Source organism: Hipposideros armiger, unplaced genomic scaffold (genome assembly GCF_001890085.2).
Source record: "Hipposideros armiger isolate ML-2016 unplaced genomic scaffold, ASM189008v1 scaffold_48, whole genome shotgun sequence".
In the NCBI taxonomy this organism is placed as follows: Eukaryota; Metazoa; Chordata; class Mammalia; order Chiroptera; family Hipposideridae; genus Hipposideros; species Hipposideros armiger.
In genome coordinates this window covers 4,704,406-4,721,450 of record NW_017731398.1, presented here as the reverse complement: position 1 = coordinate 4,721,450, position 17,045 = coordinate 4,704,406, and the positions used below count along the sequence as shown (strand labels likewise).

Here is a 17,045-nt window from a genome sequence, read left to right as displayed (position 1 = left end):
GGCTGTCTGTCATTCAGACGCTCTGGGTCCCTGGTGACGGCCACGTACGCAGGGCCTTGAAAAGCTGCCTGTGGCCAGAGAAAGGACACTGCACCCAAGTCTGCCCTTTCCTTCTATGCCACCTCGGCTGGTTCCTTGGCCTCTGAGCCTCCCCAGGAGTAACGATGCCTCACTGGGCAGTTCTGGGGACTGAGCGATGTGGCATTTCTGAAGTGCTTAGTACGGTGCCCAGCACACAGTAGGTGCTCGGGAAATACAGTTTTTCTTGCGTCCTTCCCAAGGATGGCCTCTTGAGGTCTTTCCTGTGATGTGGCAACTCAGACTCCCTTAACTCGAGTGCACAGCTTGGGACAAGGGCCTGGGTGGGAAGACCTCTGTCGGACTGTTCTTGGTGCCAGTAGGGCTCCCATTCGTGCCACCTGACGGGGCCGGAGCAGGGCTGCTATGGGCCCCTGGCGCCCATTCAGGCCAAGGCTGGTGCACCTGCAGGAGTGCCCGCGGGATACCAGCCACCACACCCCCAGTCTGGAGTAAGGAAACGGAGGCTCAGAGAGGGGAAGGGACTTTCACAAGGCCACACAGATGTTCAGTGGCCGAGCCAGCCCTGGGACCAGGACGGGGCCCCTTGCAGGCCTCGGGGAAGGGTGGGCTGGCGCTTCCCGCCGGCTCACCCGCCCCTGGGGCCTGTGCTCTCACGCAGTTTTGGCATTCAGCATGACGGAAGCGGCAATGACTGTGAGCCTGTTGGGAAACGGCCTTTCATCATGTCTCCACAGCTCCTGTACGACGCTGCGCCCCTCACCTGGTCCCACTGCAGCCGAGAGTACATCACCAGGTTCCTCGAGTAAGCCCTCTGCCCTGGGGCCCCGAACGTGACCCCCAGGTCAGGGTCTGAGCAGGGGATCCAGACAGTGGCACCAGGGGGCCAGGTAGAGGGAACTGCAAGGCAGCAGACACAGATGGGGTCCGGGTTCCCAGTGTCATGCTTCTGTGCTTTTAGCTTCCTTTCCCGCCAAATCCTTCTTTTCATTATTCTCTTTGTTCGTCACGGGACCAGTGCCTTTTCTGACATTATTACTTACATGGATTTTATTCTGTTCCCTGCAATGTCTTCCCTTTGAATTATGTTTAAAGAATATTTGTTTGGTGCTTAGGTTTTCTTAGAATGGCGTGGCTGTATATTTCCGACCTGGAAGGGGGCGCTGGGGTGCTGAAGGGGAGGTTGTGGACTGGGTAGGACTTCCCCGAGCTGCTACTGGGGGACTGGGCAGGACGGAGCTGCTGCTTCAAGGAGATCGTCAGACGTCAGTGTCCGGGGTCATTTTCTGAGTGATTTGGTTCCCCAGAGAGGAATTTTCTAGTCCTTTCCTGGGCGGGGGTGAGTCTGATAACAGCATTCTGGCTTCCAAATGGGGTAGAGGCTTCTTGGCAGGTGTCTCGCGTCCTCGTGTACACTTTTGTGCGTATCCTTTTCTCTGTAAGTCCCTCCACCTTGGGCTTTCAACTGTGTCTAACATTCCTGGGCCAGCTCTCCTGGTTTGCCCTCAGCCAGGCAGGGCTGGGGAGGGATCTGGGGTCTGATGGGGCTTCCAGACGTTGAGCTGGCTCTGGGCCTCAGCCCTCCGGGCGCCCAGACGTCCAGGGCTCTGCTCCTGGGTGGCTCCTCCCTGGAGGCCTGGGCTCTCAGCTCTCCCTGGGCCACCAAGTCAGCTACCACTTGGCCATGTGCTCTCCAGCTTCCAGAATTTTGCTGACATCTTTCCTCTGCCATCGCCACCTCTCCCTTCTCTTTGTTCTTGTGGATTTATGCCGTTTGTTCCTTCACGATCATCGTCGTGGGGTTCTGGAAGGCAGTGGAGATAAATCAGTCTCCTCGATGGGCCATGTTTTCCTAGAAGTCTCCTCCCTGTGGGGCGTAAGCAGGGATGTGACCACGTCCATTACGGACCTGAGAGCCGATAGGAGAGGGGTGACTGCGGTGGGGACTGGAAGCAGAGGAGAGCTGAGACCTGGACTCTGGCCCAGGCTTCTACCCACCCATGTTGGCACACAAGTTACATTCACCCTTAATCCTCAAAACCCAGGGATGAGGGCAGAAAAACCCTCAGGGCGTGTGTCTCCTGCCCCAGGTGGGGGCAGGGAACTAGCTGCAGAATCAGAACAGTAGCTGCTCCCACAAGGCCCAGGGCCCGTCCCAGCTGCCCCCACCCAGGGAGCCGCCCAGCACCCTGGCTCCAGGACAGACAGACAGACGAGCCTCTGTGTCCATTCAGCGGCTGGAATGCATGAGGGACTTGGCTCAGGGTCTGCGTGAGGGTGGGAGGAAGGGCGACAGCCTGAGTCAGCCAGGCCTCCCAGAGCCTCAGCACCCAAAAGAGTTGGGTGGGGGCAGAAAGACAGACACGTGCTGCCAGCAGAAAGATGCTTGGGAGGGGACTTCATCTCCCCAAGGTCGGCCCACACGCTCACCTGTCCATGCTGGAGGGCCGGGGTCACAGGGCCCAGGACAGGTGCCAGGAGGGGGTACTTGCACGGGGAGCGTGGTACCAGCCTGTCTGCCAGCCCCATGTCCTTGCTGGGGGCGGGATGGGAGACGGGACTCACCCCACCCACACAGGGTGCGGGACAGAATGAGTGACATTCATAGATGGGGCCGGGTGGGTCGGGCAGCGTTCCCTGGCCTGGGGGAAGGAGGCTCAGAGGTGCTCGGACCACCTGGCCATCCCCAGGGGACTGTTCTCAGCTCAGCCACGCAGACCCAGGCGTGAGTGAACCCCACATGATCTCAGCCGCACTCCTGCTGTGCCAACAAACCCTAACCTGCCCTGTGCTCCTCGGTGTACAGTAAAGGAGACGGAGGAGGCGCCTCCTCAGGCCCTCGCCACCTGCAGGGGGGCAGACATGTGACAGCCGGCAGCTCAGGTGGTTAGTAAGGTAGCAGGTAGGCCTGTGGGGTGTGTAGGAATCTGAAGAGGGGCTCAGTGACCTCATGCAGCCCTCTAAAGACCCAGGGGGCATCCGGAGGAAGACGGTTCCGTAGGTGGTGTCACGGGCTGGGGGCGGGGAGGGGAGGCCCACCCACTCGTGCCCTGGAAGCCAGGGTTCTTGCTAGAGAGAGGCTGGCCCGACTGTGTGTCCTGCCCGGCATCCCACACCCCCGCCATCCGGCGACTCCACGATCGGGGCCAGTGATGGCGAGGGGAGGTCTCTCAGGTGAGCAGCTCTGTGCCAGCCTTGCTGCCATCCTCTGTGCCTGTCCCATGTGGGGCTGCCCAGCCCCCCCCTATAATTAGAGTGAGGACAGGCCCCGAGGGGAAGGGCCGATGGACTTGGGGCTCCGGGTGTGTCAGTCCTGTGCGTAGCCTGGCGGTGAGCCGAGCAGAGGAAGGAAAGGCTGGCTGCCGGCCGCCGCCGTGTGACTCTCCCCAAGTAGATGCTGCTATTTATACCTCCTTCGCGTGAGATCACACAGGCAGCTTCAGCCTCTTGTGGATGAGGATGTGAAGGCCCAGAGAGGGTGTGGGATGGCCCAAGGCCACACAGCATCCGTGGCCAGGTAGACAGTGGAACGGAAGTGGAACAGTCGTTTCCGACTTTCCAGTCGGCCGGCACCTGGGCTGAAACGTGGCCCCAATTCTGGCAGTGGGACCTATGAGGCCCCCTTGTGCCCCCACCCTGTCACGCTCGTATGGGACGGACCTGATAGGTTGTCATTGCTCTGGTTACCCACTGGCAGGCCTACAGGAGCTGACATGCACTGGGTCCCAGGCAGGAAACAGGCTACCTGTGTCCTGGGAGCTGCTGGTGGGGCTGAGGCATGTCCCACCCGAGTCGGGGGGCCCCGGCCAGCTGACCCACTTGCCCCCAGGCTGAGGCCAGCACTTGGAACACTCCTATGTCCTGCCCAGGCCTCGGTGCCAGGCTTTTTGAACTTTCATTTGGGGTGAAGTGTTGGATGCGAAGCTTGTGGTTGGATGGAGGAGCCCTGCCCTGGGGACAGCCCAGTAAGCGGATGCCCATGGGCGCCAGGAGCCTGGGTCTCGCATCGAATGCTGGACATCATCACCCTGTTCTGTCCTGGGGCCGGTGATGCATGGGGTCCAGTGAGGAGAGGCTGGGCTCTCCTAGGCCTGGGTCATCGCACAGGTGACTCTAGGTCTCGGCGTGCACTGGGGCCATTAGGGACGTGCTGCTGTGTCAGCTGTGATGTGACGCTGTCCAGATCCCTGTCTGCTGTCCAGGCCCCGAGCTGAGGGCTGGAGGACCCAGGAATTCAGAGCCGGGCCACATGAGGGCTTGGTGGACCAGGAGGCTTCTGAAGGAAGGGCTCTGGTCACCGCAGAGGAGTGAGAAGGGCATTGTAGGGGAGGGGACAGCTCGTGACAAGGCCGGGCACTTGGGCGGTTGTTGTTTAGCTGGACTGGAGTGCCCAGGAGGTGAGACGGAGGTCACAGGATTGGTTGGGGGGGCAAGGAGGTGCAGATTTCCTGCAAATTTGGGTGTTTCGCCTCTTCCCACCGCTGCCCTCCTGGCCCGTTGAGGCATTCCTGACAGGTCGCTCAGGCTGTTCCCCTTGCCCCAGGGCACAGGTGTCTCCTCACCCCATCCTCCTGTCCCATCTCTGCAGCCGTGGCTGGGGTGTGTGCCTGGATGACACTCCCGCCAAGGATGTCATCGACTTCCCCTCTGTGCCGCCCGGCGTCCTCTATGACGTCAGCCACCAGTGTCGCCTCCAGTACGGAGCCTACTCTGCCTTTTGCGATGGCATGGACGTGAGTGTGGGGCCCTGTGGGCAAGCCCCCCTCTCCCAGAGCTGGATTCTGGGAAGTCAACCTACCCTGAGTGGTCCTGAGGAAGGTCACCAAAGTGATGGCCACAGGCATGTCACCAAGACCCCACAGCTTCCACTGGGGTCTTTCCAGATGAGAGGTGTAGGTAGGCTGCAGGCTGCTCCAAGGGTCAGGGCCCCCGGAGCACCACGTCGTCCACAGAAGACAAGAGGGGCCCCTGGGGTCCCATCTGCAGAGCCCCAGCATGTGCCAGCCCATGCAGGAGTGCCCAGGGGACCTTCGGGGTAGCGAGGGGGCAGGGCGGGTGGTGGCCCTGGGAGGGGTGAGTGTGGCTCATGCCCTCTTCCTGCAGAATGTCTGTCACACGCTCTGGTGCTCTGTGGGGACCACCTGTCACTCCAAGCTGGATGCGGCCGTGGACGGCACCAGGTGCGGGGAGAGCAAGGTAGGGTGCCCCGGTCCAGCTGTGCAGGTGGGGGTGATAGGCAGACGTCGCGCTGTCCGTGCTCGGGCCCAGCCTGGCTCACAGACCCCCAGGGCCCCCGGGCCTAAGTCCCCTGTGCAGATGGAGGTGTGGGGCACAGCTGCAGTCAGCGATTCTCCCAGGGGTCTTCAGCCCGGGAAGCCAGCACATGGCTGTTTTGGTCTCCGCTCAGCTGCACCCTGGGTGGAAGGGGATCTCCCCCACCCCTCCGACCCTTGCCCTCTGTGCCTTTCTAGGCCTGCCACGCCCCTCGTTGTCACTAGGGTGAGGATGACTGGTGGGCTTGGGGTGGCTGCTGTACCTCTGCGTGTCTCGGCAGTGGTGTCTGAACGGAGAGTGTGTCCCTGTGGGCTTCAGGCCCGAGGCTGTGGATGGTGGCTGGTCGGGCTGGAGCGCCTGGTCCATGTGCTCGCGGAGCTGTGGTGTGGGTGTGCAGAGCGCCGAGCGGCAGTGCACGCAGCCTGTGTGAGTGTGGGCTGGGGACCGGGGCTGGGGGACCGGGGGCCGGGCAGGTGGGACCCAGGACACTGAGCAAGCAGCTGATTGTGGGAGCCTGGCGCTGCCCCAGCCTCCCGCTGTCAGAAGTGTGTCCTTAGAGGCCAAGCCTAGTGTCCACAGCCACCTCGGGTCACTTGTAGGAGCGTCCCACAGGCAGACAGAGTCCCCATGCTGACCCCATTGCAGAGAGGAGGACACCAAGGCCCAGAGACTGGAGGGACTCAAGAGGCCACATAACAAAGCAACAACTGGCTGGAGGGGGTCAGGAGGGAGCAGTGGCCAAGAGCTTAGACCCTGGACCTTAGATGGGTCAGAGTTCAAATCTCCCCCCTGCCCCTGTGCAAGGGCTGCTTTACCCCTTCCCTGGGCCTCAGGTCCCAGGGAACCTGCCTGAGGCGGGCACAGCAGGGCCCTCCTGGTGTAGCTGTGGTCAGGGGTAAGGGATGCAGGAGGAGCTGACCACTTAGAGGGCCTGCTTCTGAGTCAGGTGCACAGTGGGCACTCAGCTCCCGGGTCAGGCGCACAGTGGGCACTCAGCTCCCGGGTCAGGCGCGCAGTGGGCCCTCGGGTCCAAGGTCAGGTGCGTAGTACGACTCTGTCTACTGACTCAGACCACCTGGCCCTCCCCACAGGCCCAAATATAAGGGCAAGTACTGCGTTGGGGAGAGGAAGCGTGTCCGCCTCTGCAGCCTGCAGAACTGCCCCGCTGGCCGCCCCTCCTTCCGCCACGTCCAGTGCAGCCACTTTGACGCCATGCTATACAAGGGCCAGCTGCACACATGGGTGCCTGTGGTCAACGACGGTGAGTCCTGCTGCCCATGGGGACCCTGAGGCCCTGCAGGGCAGGGTGTCAGGGCCCAGAGTTAGCTGTGACACAGCGCTGGGCTGCTCCCCACTGTCCTAGCTGCCCGTCTGCAGCCGTGCAGAGAGCAACTGGCCCACCGTACCTCTGGGTTGCTGCGATGCAGGTCATGGAGGCCGTCCTGCTGGTGGCCTCCCTGGCTCCTGCCCTCTTGTTTCTCATGGCTCCTCCACTTGGGCCCCCAGTGAACCCCTGTGAGCTGCACTGCCGGCCGTCAAACGAGTACTTTGCTGAGAAGCTGCGGGATGCTGTGGTCGACGGTACCCCCTGCTACCAGGGCCAGGCCGGCCGTGACCTGTGTGTCAATGGCATCTGCAAGGTGTGCCCCATGGGAAAGGGTCCCCAACAGCGCCTGCCCCCACCCCTGGCGGCCTCCGTTGGGTCCCTCCAATGACTCTCTGACACCGTCCCCAGGCTGTACTATTGGGCTTCCCAGCTCGGGAAGGCCCTTTGATGGCCCCCAATCACCTCTCAGCAAAGCCTCCTCACAGTCGGGTCCCACCTCTGTCTCTGCATCACGGTGTCCTCGTCCACGCTGGCTGTCTGCGGGCCCCCCCCCCCCCCGCCCAGGCTGGCTCAGCACAGCCCCGACAGAAACTAGAGCCCAAGTGGTAGCTCGCCCGGCTTTCTGGCTGGAGGACCCCAGGCAGTGGTTTCCTGTGTGATAGAAAGGGGACCATATTCACGTCACCAGGTTAAATGAGGTCGTTTAACAGGCAGCTACCTGGAAGGCGGGGCTCAGAGCCTGGCGGAGCAAGTGTCAGCATTTGCTGGCAATGCTCATTCTTACTTCCAGCAACAGCGGCGGCCTCACCTCCGTGCCCATGTCCCAGTCACTTGCTGTCTGCGGCTTCTGGGTGGTGAAGCCACTGGGGCTAGAGGCTCAGCAGAAGAGCAGCGGGAGGGCGGCCCGGTGCCTCTGTCACTGAGTCCCACGCGCGCTGGTCAGGGGCCTGTACCCTTCATAGAACATTTCCCACCTCTCGCCACATGGGCTCTCGCAACACACCTTTACAGCACAGATGCATCTCCCCAGTTCACCCCCGAGGAAACTGAGGCTCGGAGACGTGGAGGGGCGTGCCTGGGGTCAGAGGGCACAGCTGTGGGGGGCAGGACCCCACACCCCAGCTCCAGGGACCGCCCCTCTGCATGTTACAGAACGTGGGCTGTGACTTCGAGATTGACTCAGGCGCCACTGAGGACCGCTGTGGCGTGTGCCAAGGCAATGGGTCCACCTGTCACACCGTGAGCGGAACCTTCCAGGAGGCTGAAGGCCTGGGTATGGACATGCCACTGGTGGGAGGCAGGGTGGCCCTTTCTCCTCTCTCCCAAGGCCCTGCCCTTGGCCCTCGGGGGCTCCAGCTCAGACCCCCAGCCGGATGCTGAACCCAGCAGAACCCTCAGGCAAGGGGCTTGAGTTTCCCCACCTGTGACATGCGATGACAGCAGTGCTTATGTCACAGGCTCGTTACATGTGTGCAGTGCTTAGAGCAATGCCAGGCACGTGACGGGCGCTTCTGAAGTGAGAGGGCACACGGGCTGTGCAGGAGGGAGGAGGTGTCACACGGACAGGCCCAGTCCACGCGGTTTTTCAGCATGGTCGTACTGGCCCCGAGTGTAGGGGAGGGGCCAGCCCTGTGACAGAGACCAGATAAGGTCTGGGGAACAGGGGGACGGGGCTGGGTCAGAAGAGCCCTTTGGAGGTGCTGGTGACTTGGACAGTTGTAAATCTCTGCCTCTGGGCGAGCTCAGAACCTTAAGCTGGTGGAGAGAAGCAAGGGAGGAGGTGGGGCAGCCGGCCCGCTTAGCTCTGCACACCCCCGGCCACCAGGGTACGTGGACGTGGGGCTGATCCCCACCGGCGCCCGTGAGATCCGCATCGAGGAGGTGGCTGAGGCTGCCAACTTCCTGGCCCTGAGAAGCGAGGACCCAGAAAAGTACTTCCTCAACGGTGGCTGGACCATCCAATGGAACGGGGAGTACGAGGTGGCGGGCACCACCTTCACGTACGCTCGCACGGGCAACTGGGAGAACCTGACGTCTCCGGGGCCCACCAACGAGCCTGTTTGGATCCAGGTGCCTGCCTCCCGAGGCCCGGGCAGGGGAACAGACGGAGAGTCGGGGAGACCCAGGCCCCATGGCAGGAGAAGGCGGTCCCCTGGCCCCACTGCTGGGGCCTCTGCCTTGGTTTCCCCGTCTCTAAGGTGGCCCAGGGTGTGGCCCCAGGTCCCAGGGGTGGCTGGCTCGGCTCGTGTAGGATGGTCACTATGGGGGTAGGTAGAGAGGACACCTTGTGCTCACGGGTCCCCACCTGCCTCCCAGCTGCTGTTTCAGGAAAGCAACCCCGGGGTGCGCTATGAGTACATCATCCACCGGGACGCCGACGGCCCCGGCCTGGGCCCGCCACCCGAGTTCTCCTGGCGCTATGGGCCCTGGACTAAATGCACGGTCACCTGCGGCACAGGTGAGGAGGGGGTCTTAGCTTCTGGGTAGGGATGCCGGCTTCAGCCTCCCGCTCGCTGCGTATTTGTGGGGCTACCGTGAGCCTGGAATGTTGCTTCTCTGAGCCTCGGTTTTCCCCATCTGTAAAATGCGGCTAGTAGCAATCCATCTCGTAGGTCCCTTGGGAGAGTAAATGGGACGGAGCAGGATTTGTACGCAAGCAGCAGCTGGCACTGTGAGCTCTTGCCAGGCGCCGAGCACCCTGCAGAGCCTGCACACGTGTGACCACATGTCACCCTCACACCTGGGCTTCCAGCAGGGGTTATGGTCACTCCCATTTACAGATGAAGACACCGAGGTTCAGAGAGGCCGAGTGAGCTGCCCAGGGCCTCCCAGCTAGGAAGCCCCAGGCCCCTGAAGCTGCACAGTTGGCTCCTCCCCGGGTGGGGTTGGGGGCCAGCTCTGGGAGGACTCTGAGCAGGGTGGGTGTGCAGGGCGGCTTGGGCAGGGGCCTTGGCTGCCCAGCCCAGGCTGAGCTCCCAGTCCCCCCAGGTATGCAGAGGCAGAGCGTGCACTGCACTGAGCAGCAGGTAGGGCCTGTGGACGAGAGACACTGTGACCCTCTGGGCCGGCCCGATGACCGCCATAGGAAGTGCAGCGAGGACCCCTGCCCCGCCCGGTGAGCCCCCCGACCCCACCCCCAGGAGCCCTGGTGCTGCTGCTGGCCCACATCAGGGGACCCCTGGGGGAGCAGAGGAAACGGGTTCTTGGCCTTTCTTCCCAGTGCCGAAGCCCCAGCCCTTGGCTGCCCCCTCCCCCCAGTCTGGGATGTCACTCGCTGGTCACTCGCATTTGGGTCCCTGTGTGGGCCTGGGATGAGGGTGGCGGGAGCTCTGGAGACAATATCCCCTGGGCTTAGACCTGGGCCGAGTGCCTGGGAGTCCAGCCAGCCCCACACTGATGCCACCTGTGCCCCGTAGGTGGTGGGCAGGTGAGTGGCAGCTGTGCTCCAGCTCCTGTGGGCCCGGGGGCCTCTCCCGCCGGGCCGTGCTCTGTATCCGAAGCGTAGGGCTGGACGAGCAGAGCGCCCTGGAGCCGTCTGCCTGCGAACACCTGCCCCGGCCCTCTGCTGAAACCCCTTGCAATCGTGATGTGGCCTGTCCAGCCACCTGGGTCACGGGGAACTGGTCTCAGGTGAGCATCAGGATGGGAGAGGCCTGCCCTCAGCTCCACCATTGGTCTCGGGCTGCAGGGAGGCAGAAGCGGACTTCAGGGAGCCCTGACTGCCAGGCACCATGGTGGGAGAGAGGCTGGGATATTCCGGTCTAACCCCTGTCCGCAAACCTTGGGGAATAGGATGCCTTGGCGTGCCGTGGACTCAAGCCGGACGGGGTTGGAGGGGGCTGGCTGCCCTGACACGGAGCAGGGGCCAGGGTACCCCGCCTGGCCCCGCTTCTGGCCTGAGCCCCTCCCCTTGGCCTCCCCTGCAGTGCTCAGTGACGTGCGGGCTGGGCACTCAGTACCGAAGTGTCCTCTGCACCAATGACACCGGTGTCCCCTGCGATGAGGCCCAGCGGCCAGCAAGCGAGGCCACCTGCCGCCTGCCGTCCTGCCTGCGGGCCCTGGACGTGCTGGGTCCTGAAGGCTCGGGCAGCGGCTCCTTCAGCCACGAGCTGTACAACGAGGTGGACTTCATCCCGCCCCACCTGGCCCCCCGCCCTCCGCCCCCGTCATCGCCTGAGCCGGCTGGCAGGGGCAACACCATCGAGGAGGAGGGGCCCGAGCTGGGCCCGCCGGGGCCCGTGTTCGTTGATGACTTCTACTACGACTACAACTTCATCAACTTCCACGAGGACCTGTCGTATGGACCCGTCGAGGAGCCCAGCCCAGACCCGGCGGGCACAGGGCACTGGACACCCCCACCCCTGAGCAGTCCTGCTGAGCCCCCCACGGGCACCCCCGGGCTTGCCACAGAGCCTCCTGGGGCTGAGGAGGAGGGGACACTGCGAGATCAGTCCCCTGCCCCTTGGCCCAGCCAGGCCGGCCGCTCCTTGCCCCCGCCTTCGGAGCAGACCCCGAGGAACCCTTTGCTCAACTTCCTGTCTGAGGAAGACTCCCCCACAGGGGCCCCAGACCGTGGGCTCTCCAGCTTGCCCTGGACACCTGCTTCTGTTGGTGGCATAGCGACGCCTGCTGCTCCTGGGGACCAAGACGAGTTCCTGGGCGGGGAGTTCAGTCCGAGCCCGCCACCCCCTCCTCAGTGGGAGTGGACCAATGAGGTTTCTGAGGACGAGGAGGCCGTAGGCCATCCAGCGCCCCCGCTGCCCCAGACCCCACTGTTCCCTTTGTTCACAAGCACCAGCCACTCCTTTCCTAGTCCTGACACGGTCGAGTGGTGGACAACTGGGACCGTGGCCTGGGAACCAACTCCGCAAGGGGGCCTGAGGCCTGTGGACCATGAGCTGTGGCCTACCGTGGGGGGGGCCCCTCCTTTTCTTCCCACAGCCTCTCTGTCAGAGGCCCAGGACAGGGACAGCCCGCTGGAGCCAGGGGCACCCACCGTCCCGACCGCAGAACTGGCTCCATGGGACCTGCAGACCCCGGCAGTGCCAGGGACCTTCCTTCTGACAGCCCCCGCTGGCCTAGGACACACGCCTTGGGTGACCACCCTGAGTCCAGGACCGTTGGGCCATCCCAAGCACCCCAGCCCTGAGATGCCCCCAAGCTCAGTGCTATTGTCCATACCAGCTGTTGACAGTGCAGCCAACAGCAGCAGAGCCCCCGAGGCCCAGACTCTGGACCCCAGCCTGGCCGAGGAGGGGCCCCCTGAGGACCTGCCGCCGGCCAGGAATGCCAGCTGGGAAGTGGGGAACTGGAGTGAGGCAAGTGGTGCCAGAGCCTGGGTGGACAGGGTGGACAGGACCCCACTGCCTCAGTTTCCCATTTGAGTAGTGGGGGTGGGGCGAGGGGGCCCAGCAGGGTTCCCACGGCTCACCTGGCCTTGCCACCTGGCTCTCCCCTCCTGGCTCTCCCCTGCTCTGTTGGGTCTGAGTGGCCTGGAACAAAGCTGCCCCCGCAAGGACCCCCGATTGTCACTGCAGGAGACGTGAGCTTCTGTTCAGATCCCTAATCTTGGGGTGGGAGGGACAGGCTGAGGCCCAGTGAGGAACCCAGCCTTCCTTCCCAGGGGGACCTGGGAAGCAGTAAGCCTTGTAAGGATGGCTGGGTCCTCTGGGAGCCGGGGCGGTGGTGCCAGGGGACGTGACCCCTCACCCTCACCGTCTCCTCGGGAGGCAGGCGGAGGAGACAGTTCTGCAGATGAGGAAACGGAGGCCCTGGCTCTGCCGAGGCTCCACTCACCTTGGTGGGTGGTCCCCCGGCTCTGAGGGCCGGGGGGGTGGGGGGCGCCACCCTGCCTGCTTCATGGCCGCCGGCTCTGTCCACAGTGCTCCACCACCTGTGGCCTGGGGGCCGTCTGGAGGCTCGTGCGCTGCAGCTCCGGCCGGGAGGATGACTGTGCCCCGGCTGGCCGGCCGCAGCCTGCCCGTCGTTGCCACCTGCGTCCCTGTGCCACCTGGCACGCGGGCAACTGGAGTAAGGTGTGTGCAGACGGCAAGATCCCTGTGGGAGGGCAGCCTCATACTGTGTTAACTACTGGTCTGTCTTATCTTGGCCTCTGTGCTGTGTCACCTGCCCCAGCCCCGTCTTGCTGCTGTGTCCTGTTCTCTGTGCTTGCCAACCCCTTGGGACCTCACTGTCACTGACTCCTTTCTCCCTCCATCCCATTCTGAGGCTGAGGCAGCCCCTGGGACTTTCAGGGATGAGCCCAGCTGAGGGGAGGTCAGATGCCTGCCCTGAGTCACCCCCCATCGGGACACGCGTGTGCGTGCACGCGGTGGTGTGAGCACATGCATGTCCTTGGCCCACAGTGCTCCCGCAGCTGTGGTGGAGGTTCCTCTGTGCGGGACGTGCAGTGTGTGGACACACGGCACCTCCGGCCGCTGCGGCCCTTCCACTGCCAGCCCGGGCCTGCCCAGCCGCCCGCCCGCCGGCCCTGCAGGACCCAGCCTTGCCTCAGCTGGTACACCTCTTCCTGGAGGGAGGTGAGGCCCGGGGAGATGAGGGGTGGGGGGGGGCCGGGCCCTGGTCGAGCCCTGAGCCCTCCCCTGCCATCCTCCCCCAGTGCTCCGAGGCCTGTGGTGGCGGGGAACAGCAGCGTCTGGTGACCTGCCCGGAGCCGGGCCTGTGCGAGGAGGCGCTGAGACCCCACAGCACGCGGCCCTGCAACACCCAGCCGTGCACGCAGTGGGTGGTGGGGCCCTGGGGCCAGGTAAGCCCGCGGCGCAGCACTGGGGAGAGGCTGAGTGCCCACTGTGCGCCAGGCTCCTGTGGTCACTGCAGACACGGTGGTGGCCGCGGAGAGACAGACTAAAGCAGTGGATGTGTGCTGTGACATCAGGGAAGGCCTTCTGATGAGGGGATGTCAGAATTGAGACCTGGAGGGGACATGTGGGGGACAGCAACACGGTCCTGGGGCGGGATGATGGATTTGGGGTGTTCAGGGAACTACCTAAGGCCAGAGTGGCAGGAGGGGAGCGAGGCGTCGAGTGGGCAGGACGCCTCCCGGCCAGGCCTGCTTGGAGCTCCAGGTTTGGGAATCTCGGTCCTTGTCCCCCTGGCTGCTGAGTGACTTAGGGCACTTGGCGGGCTGTTCCCTCATCTGTGATATGTGAAGTAGCAGGGTGGCACTCAGCAGGGGCCTGGCACAAGGCCCAGGTTAAACTTTATTTAGGGCTTTCTAAAAAACATCAGAGCCTAGCTGAGAACAAAACCTGACCGGACGGCGGCTCCCCCATCCCTGCCCAGGTCCCTCAGGCTTGTCCCCGACTGAGTGAGGGGCTGCAGCCCTGCCCCCTCTCCCCCAGGCGCAGGGCCGGGAGCCAGGAGAGGCTGTCAGGTCCCGGGTGGACCCAGTGGCTGCTCACCCCTCCCCCCTGCCCCCCGCAGTGCTCGGCCCCCTGCGGCGGTGGTGTCCAGCGGCGTCTGGTCAAGTGTGTCAACACCCAGACAGGGCTGCGTGAGGAGGACAGTGACCAGTGTGGCCACGAGGCCTGGCCTGAGAGCTCCCGGCCATGCGGCACCCAGGACTGCGACCTCACCGAACCCCAACGTGAGTGCCCCAACCCCGCGCGGGGTGGGGGGCTAGGAGCACAGTGGGAGAACGGCAGTCATCAGACTGTGGCCCCTACAGCAGGCTGAGCACGGGAAGCGGGGGCTTGGCTGGGCCCGGACTAGGGGAGTCCAGCGTTCCTAGCTTGGGAAGGCTCCGGGCAGCAGGCTGTGTGACCTCGGGCAACCTCTCTTCCCTTCTGGGTCTGAGTGAGGCCAGGGATGTCCCTGACACCGGAGACCAGGCCTGGCTGAGCCCTCGGCCCCAGCGCTGGCTAGCGGAGGGCAGCCCAGAGTGAGCGGTGCCTTCCGGCCAGGGCCTGGCTTGCTCCCAGCAGCTGGTGGCTTCTGGGCCAGTTGGGTCCTGGAGGAAGGGCCTGAGTGTGCAGTAGCTCTGAACACACACACACATACACACACACACATACACACACACATACACACACACATACACACACACACATACACACACACACATACACACACACATACACACACACACATACACACACACATACACACACACACGCACGCACGCACACACTTCCTGCAGCCCAGCTCCCAGCAGTGCTGAGCACAGGAAACACCCTAGCATCCACCTGGGTTCCCCTCACCAGCTGTGGCCTTGGGCTCCACTTCCTCATGCATAAAAGGGCTGACAGCCCCCATCCCTGGGGGGGAGCCTCAGTGAGGACTCGGGGTGAAGGGCCCAGAGGTGCCAGGGAAGATACAGTCAGGAAGCAGGCCTAGGCTGCCGGTCAGCTATCTATCTGCCCCCCGGCCCCCAGGACAGTTGGCGGCCCTCAGGGCCTCCGGGCTCTGCCCCAATCTGCCTTGTCCACCGGCAGCGGGCTCCTGGCAACCCTTGCCCAGGCCCCGAGAGGCCCCTGCTGTGCCTTCCTGCCTCAAATCCATTACCTCAGGGTCCAGCAGAAACACCACCTGCCCGCACGTGTCCTCACTGTGCCCTTAGCACTCATGTGGCAGCGTCCGTGCCTCCTGCACTCGCCCCAGCACTTGCCTTCAGGGCACAGCTGGGTCACTGCCCCTCTCAGCTGCTCACGCTGGGCTTAGGGCCTCTGGGAAGTTGGGCACCTATGGTCCCAGGTGGGGGAGAGGGTGGGATTTGCGGGGAGGTCAGGTGGCTGAGCCATGAGCCGTGACCTCCACGTGAGGTCAAGGCTGGAGCCAGCCAGGAGGTGACTAGGACGCTGCTGAGACCCAGGAGTCCCCAGGATGTTTTTATGGTTCGTGGGTCTGTGTGGCAGGACATCGGAAGGCCTGGAGACTCTAGGGTGTGAGGTCACTATTGTGAGGCAGCTGACAGCATGGCACATCTGTCTGCCTGTGGAGCTGGGGGCATTGACAAAGGAGGGAGCCGGGCCCCCCTCCCAGGAGGTTAGGAAGCTTGCCTGAGGTCACCATGGGAACAGCACACACATCTGCAGATGTGTAGCTTGGAGCTGCTGCCCGAGGCTGGGTGGGAGAGCCGGCCTGCTGCCCGGGGCCCTCTGCTGGGCCCGGGGGACGCCCAGGCCCAGGGCTGACTGCTGCCTTCCTGCTCCCCGGGGACAGCTGCTGGAGTGACCAGGCCCGAGGCAGCAGCTGAGGGCTGTCACTGGCAGTGGGGACAAGGTCAGGGGCTGGAAGCAAGCCGCTTCCAAGAATAGCTCCAGCGACGGAGCAGGAGGGCGGCCACGCCTGGGCCAAACCAGCTGCCCCTGTGCTGCCCGCAGGCTGTGAGCGGGACCGCCTGTCCTTTGGCTTCTGTGAGACGCTGCGCCTGCTTGGCCGCTGCCAGCTGCCCACCGTACGCGCTCAGTGCTGCCGCTCGTGCCCGCTGCCCGGCCACGGTGCCCCCTCCCGCGGCGACCAGCGGGCCACCCGCCGCTGACCCCTGGCCGGGTGCACGAACAATCTACCGACAGCCGCACGGACCTCAGTGCCACCACCCCCTTGCGCCCCAATGGTGCTATCCCGGCCCTGCCTGCAGCAGGCTGGGGAACCTCTCAAAAAGGTATTTTTTTATTCTCACAGTTTGTGTAACACATTATTATTATTATTATTATTATTATAATACATAAATGAGCACCTACCGTGTCAGAGCGCAGCCTGGCTTCCTCTTGGGGGGTTCAGGTCTGAAACTCTGCCCCCACCCTCCATGCTCTGCCTGAAATGCCACCTCCTCATGGGCTCCTCTGGGAGGCCGACAGGCCGGAGCTGATGAAGAAGCCGACGGCGCCCATTTGGGCAGGAGGCCCGGAGGCCGAGCGGGGTTGCTGCCTGGAGGAGGCGCACGCAGGGCTCCGAGGGCTGGGTAACGGGGGGCAGGTGCAGCTGGGCAAAGGCTCAGGGGCGTTGGTCCCTGCTCAGGCCCCCAGCCCCCATGTCCCTTCTGAGGTCCTCAGACCCGTGTTTCACAGGGATGGCCGGCCCACACATCCATCAGCAAGGCCCATCTCGTCAGCAGCGGGGCCTGCCCCTGGGGTGATGGTGGTGGTGGGAGGGAGCCCCATGGGCACGTCCCTGGGCTGTTACCCCTGGGGCTGCTGACACTGCCCCCAGGGTGGAGGGAGCACACTGGTCAGCCACACTTGTCTGTTCCTTCATCTCCTTGGTGCTCAGGGAAGGGGCCAGCCGGTCACAGGTCTGACTGGCTCAGCAGGCCCCTTCACTGCCAACCTGACACTGGGCCCTGCTGCACAGACCTGGGGCCCAGCCACCTGGCACCTGCCCCCCACAGCCCCTCCTGCCAAACCCACTTCCATGCGGCAGACTGGACAGGACTACAGGCCGTCCT

General features: G+C 63.9%; 1 protein-coding gene across 1 annotated transcript in view; it reads left to right on the top strand.

Annotated features, from left to right (window-relative positions):
- The window catches only part of ADAMTS7 (ADAM metallopeptidase with thrombospondin type 1 motif 7), a 27,876-nt gene extending 10,831 nt beyond the window's left edge, over positions 1–17,045 (top strand). Inside the window, exons 8-24 of the mRNA XM_019640197.1 lie at positions 701–844; positions 4,628–4,772; positions 5,143–5,235; positions 5,594–5,739; positions 6,405–6,574; positions 6,820–6,953; positions 7,793–7,913; positions 8,466–8,710; positions 8,957–9,098; positions 9,629–9,755; positions 10,057–10,270; positions 10,567–11,958; positions 12,523–12,675; positions 13,006–13,179; positions 13,260–13,406; positions 14,084–14,246; positions 15,982–17,045. Coding sequence (XP_019495742.1) covers positions 701–844; positions 4,628–4,772; positions 5,143–5,235; positions 5,594–5,739; positions 6,405–6,574; positions 6,820–6,953; positions 7,793–7,913; positions 8,466–8,710; positions 8,957–9,098; positions 9,629–9,755; positions 10,057–10,270; positions 10,567–11,958; positions 12,523–12,675; positions 13,006–13,179; positions 13,260–13,406; positions 14,084–14,246; positions 15,982–16,139 — 3,868 coding nt within the window. The 3' untranslated portion in view covers positions 16,140–17,045. The remainder of the gene's footprint in view (positions 1–700; positions 845–4,627; positions 4,773–5,142; positions 5,236–5,593; positions 5,740–6,404; positions 6,575–6,819; positions 6,954–7,792; positions 7,914–8,465; positions 8,711–8,956; positions 9,099–9,628; positions 9,756–10,056; positions 10,271–10,566; positions 11,959–12,522; positions 12,676–13,005; positions 13,180–13,259; positions 13,407–14,083; positions 14,247–15,981) is intronic.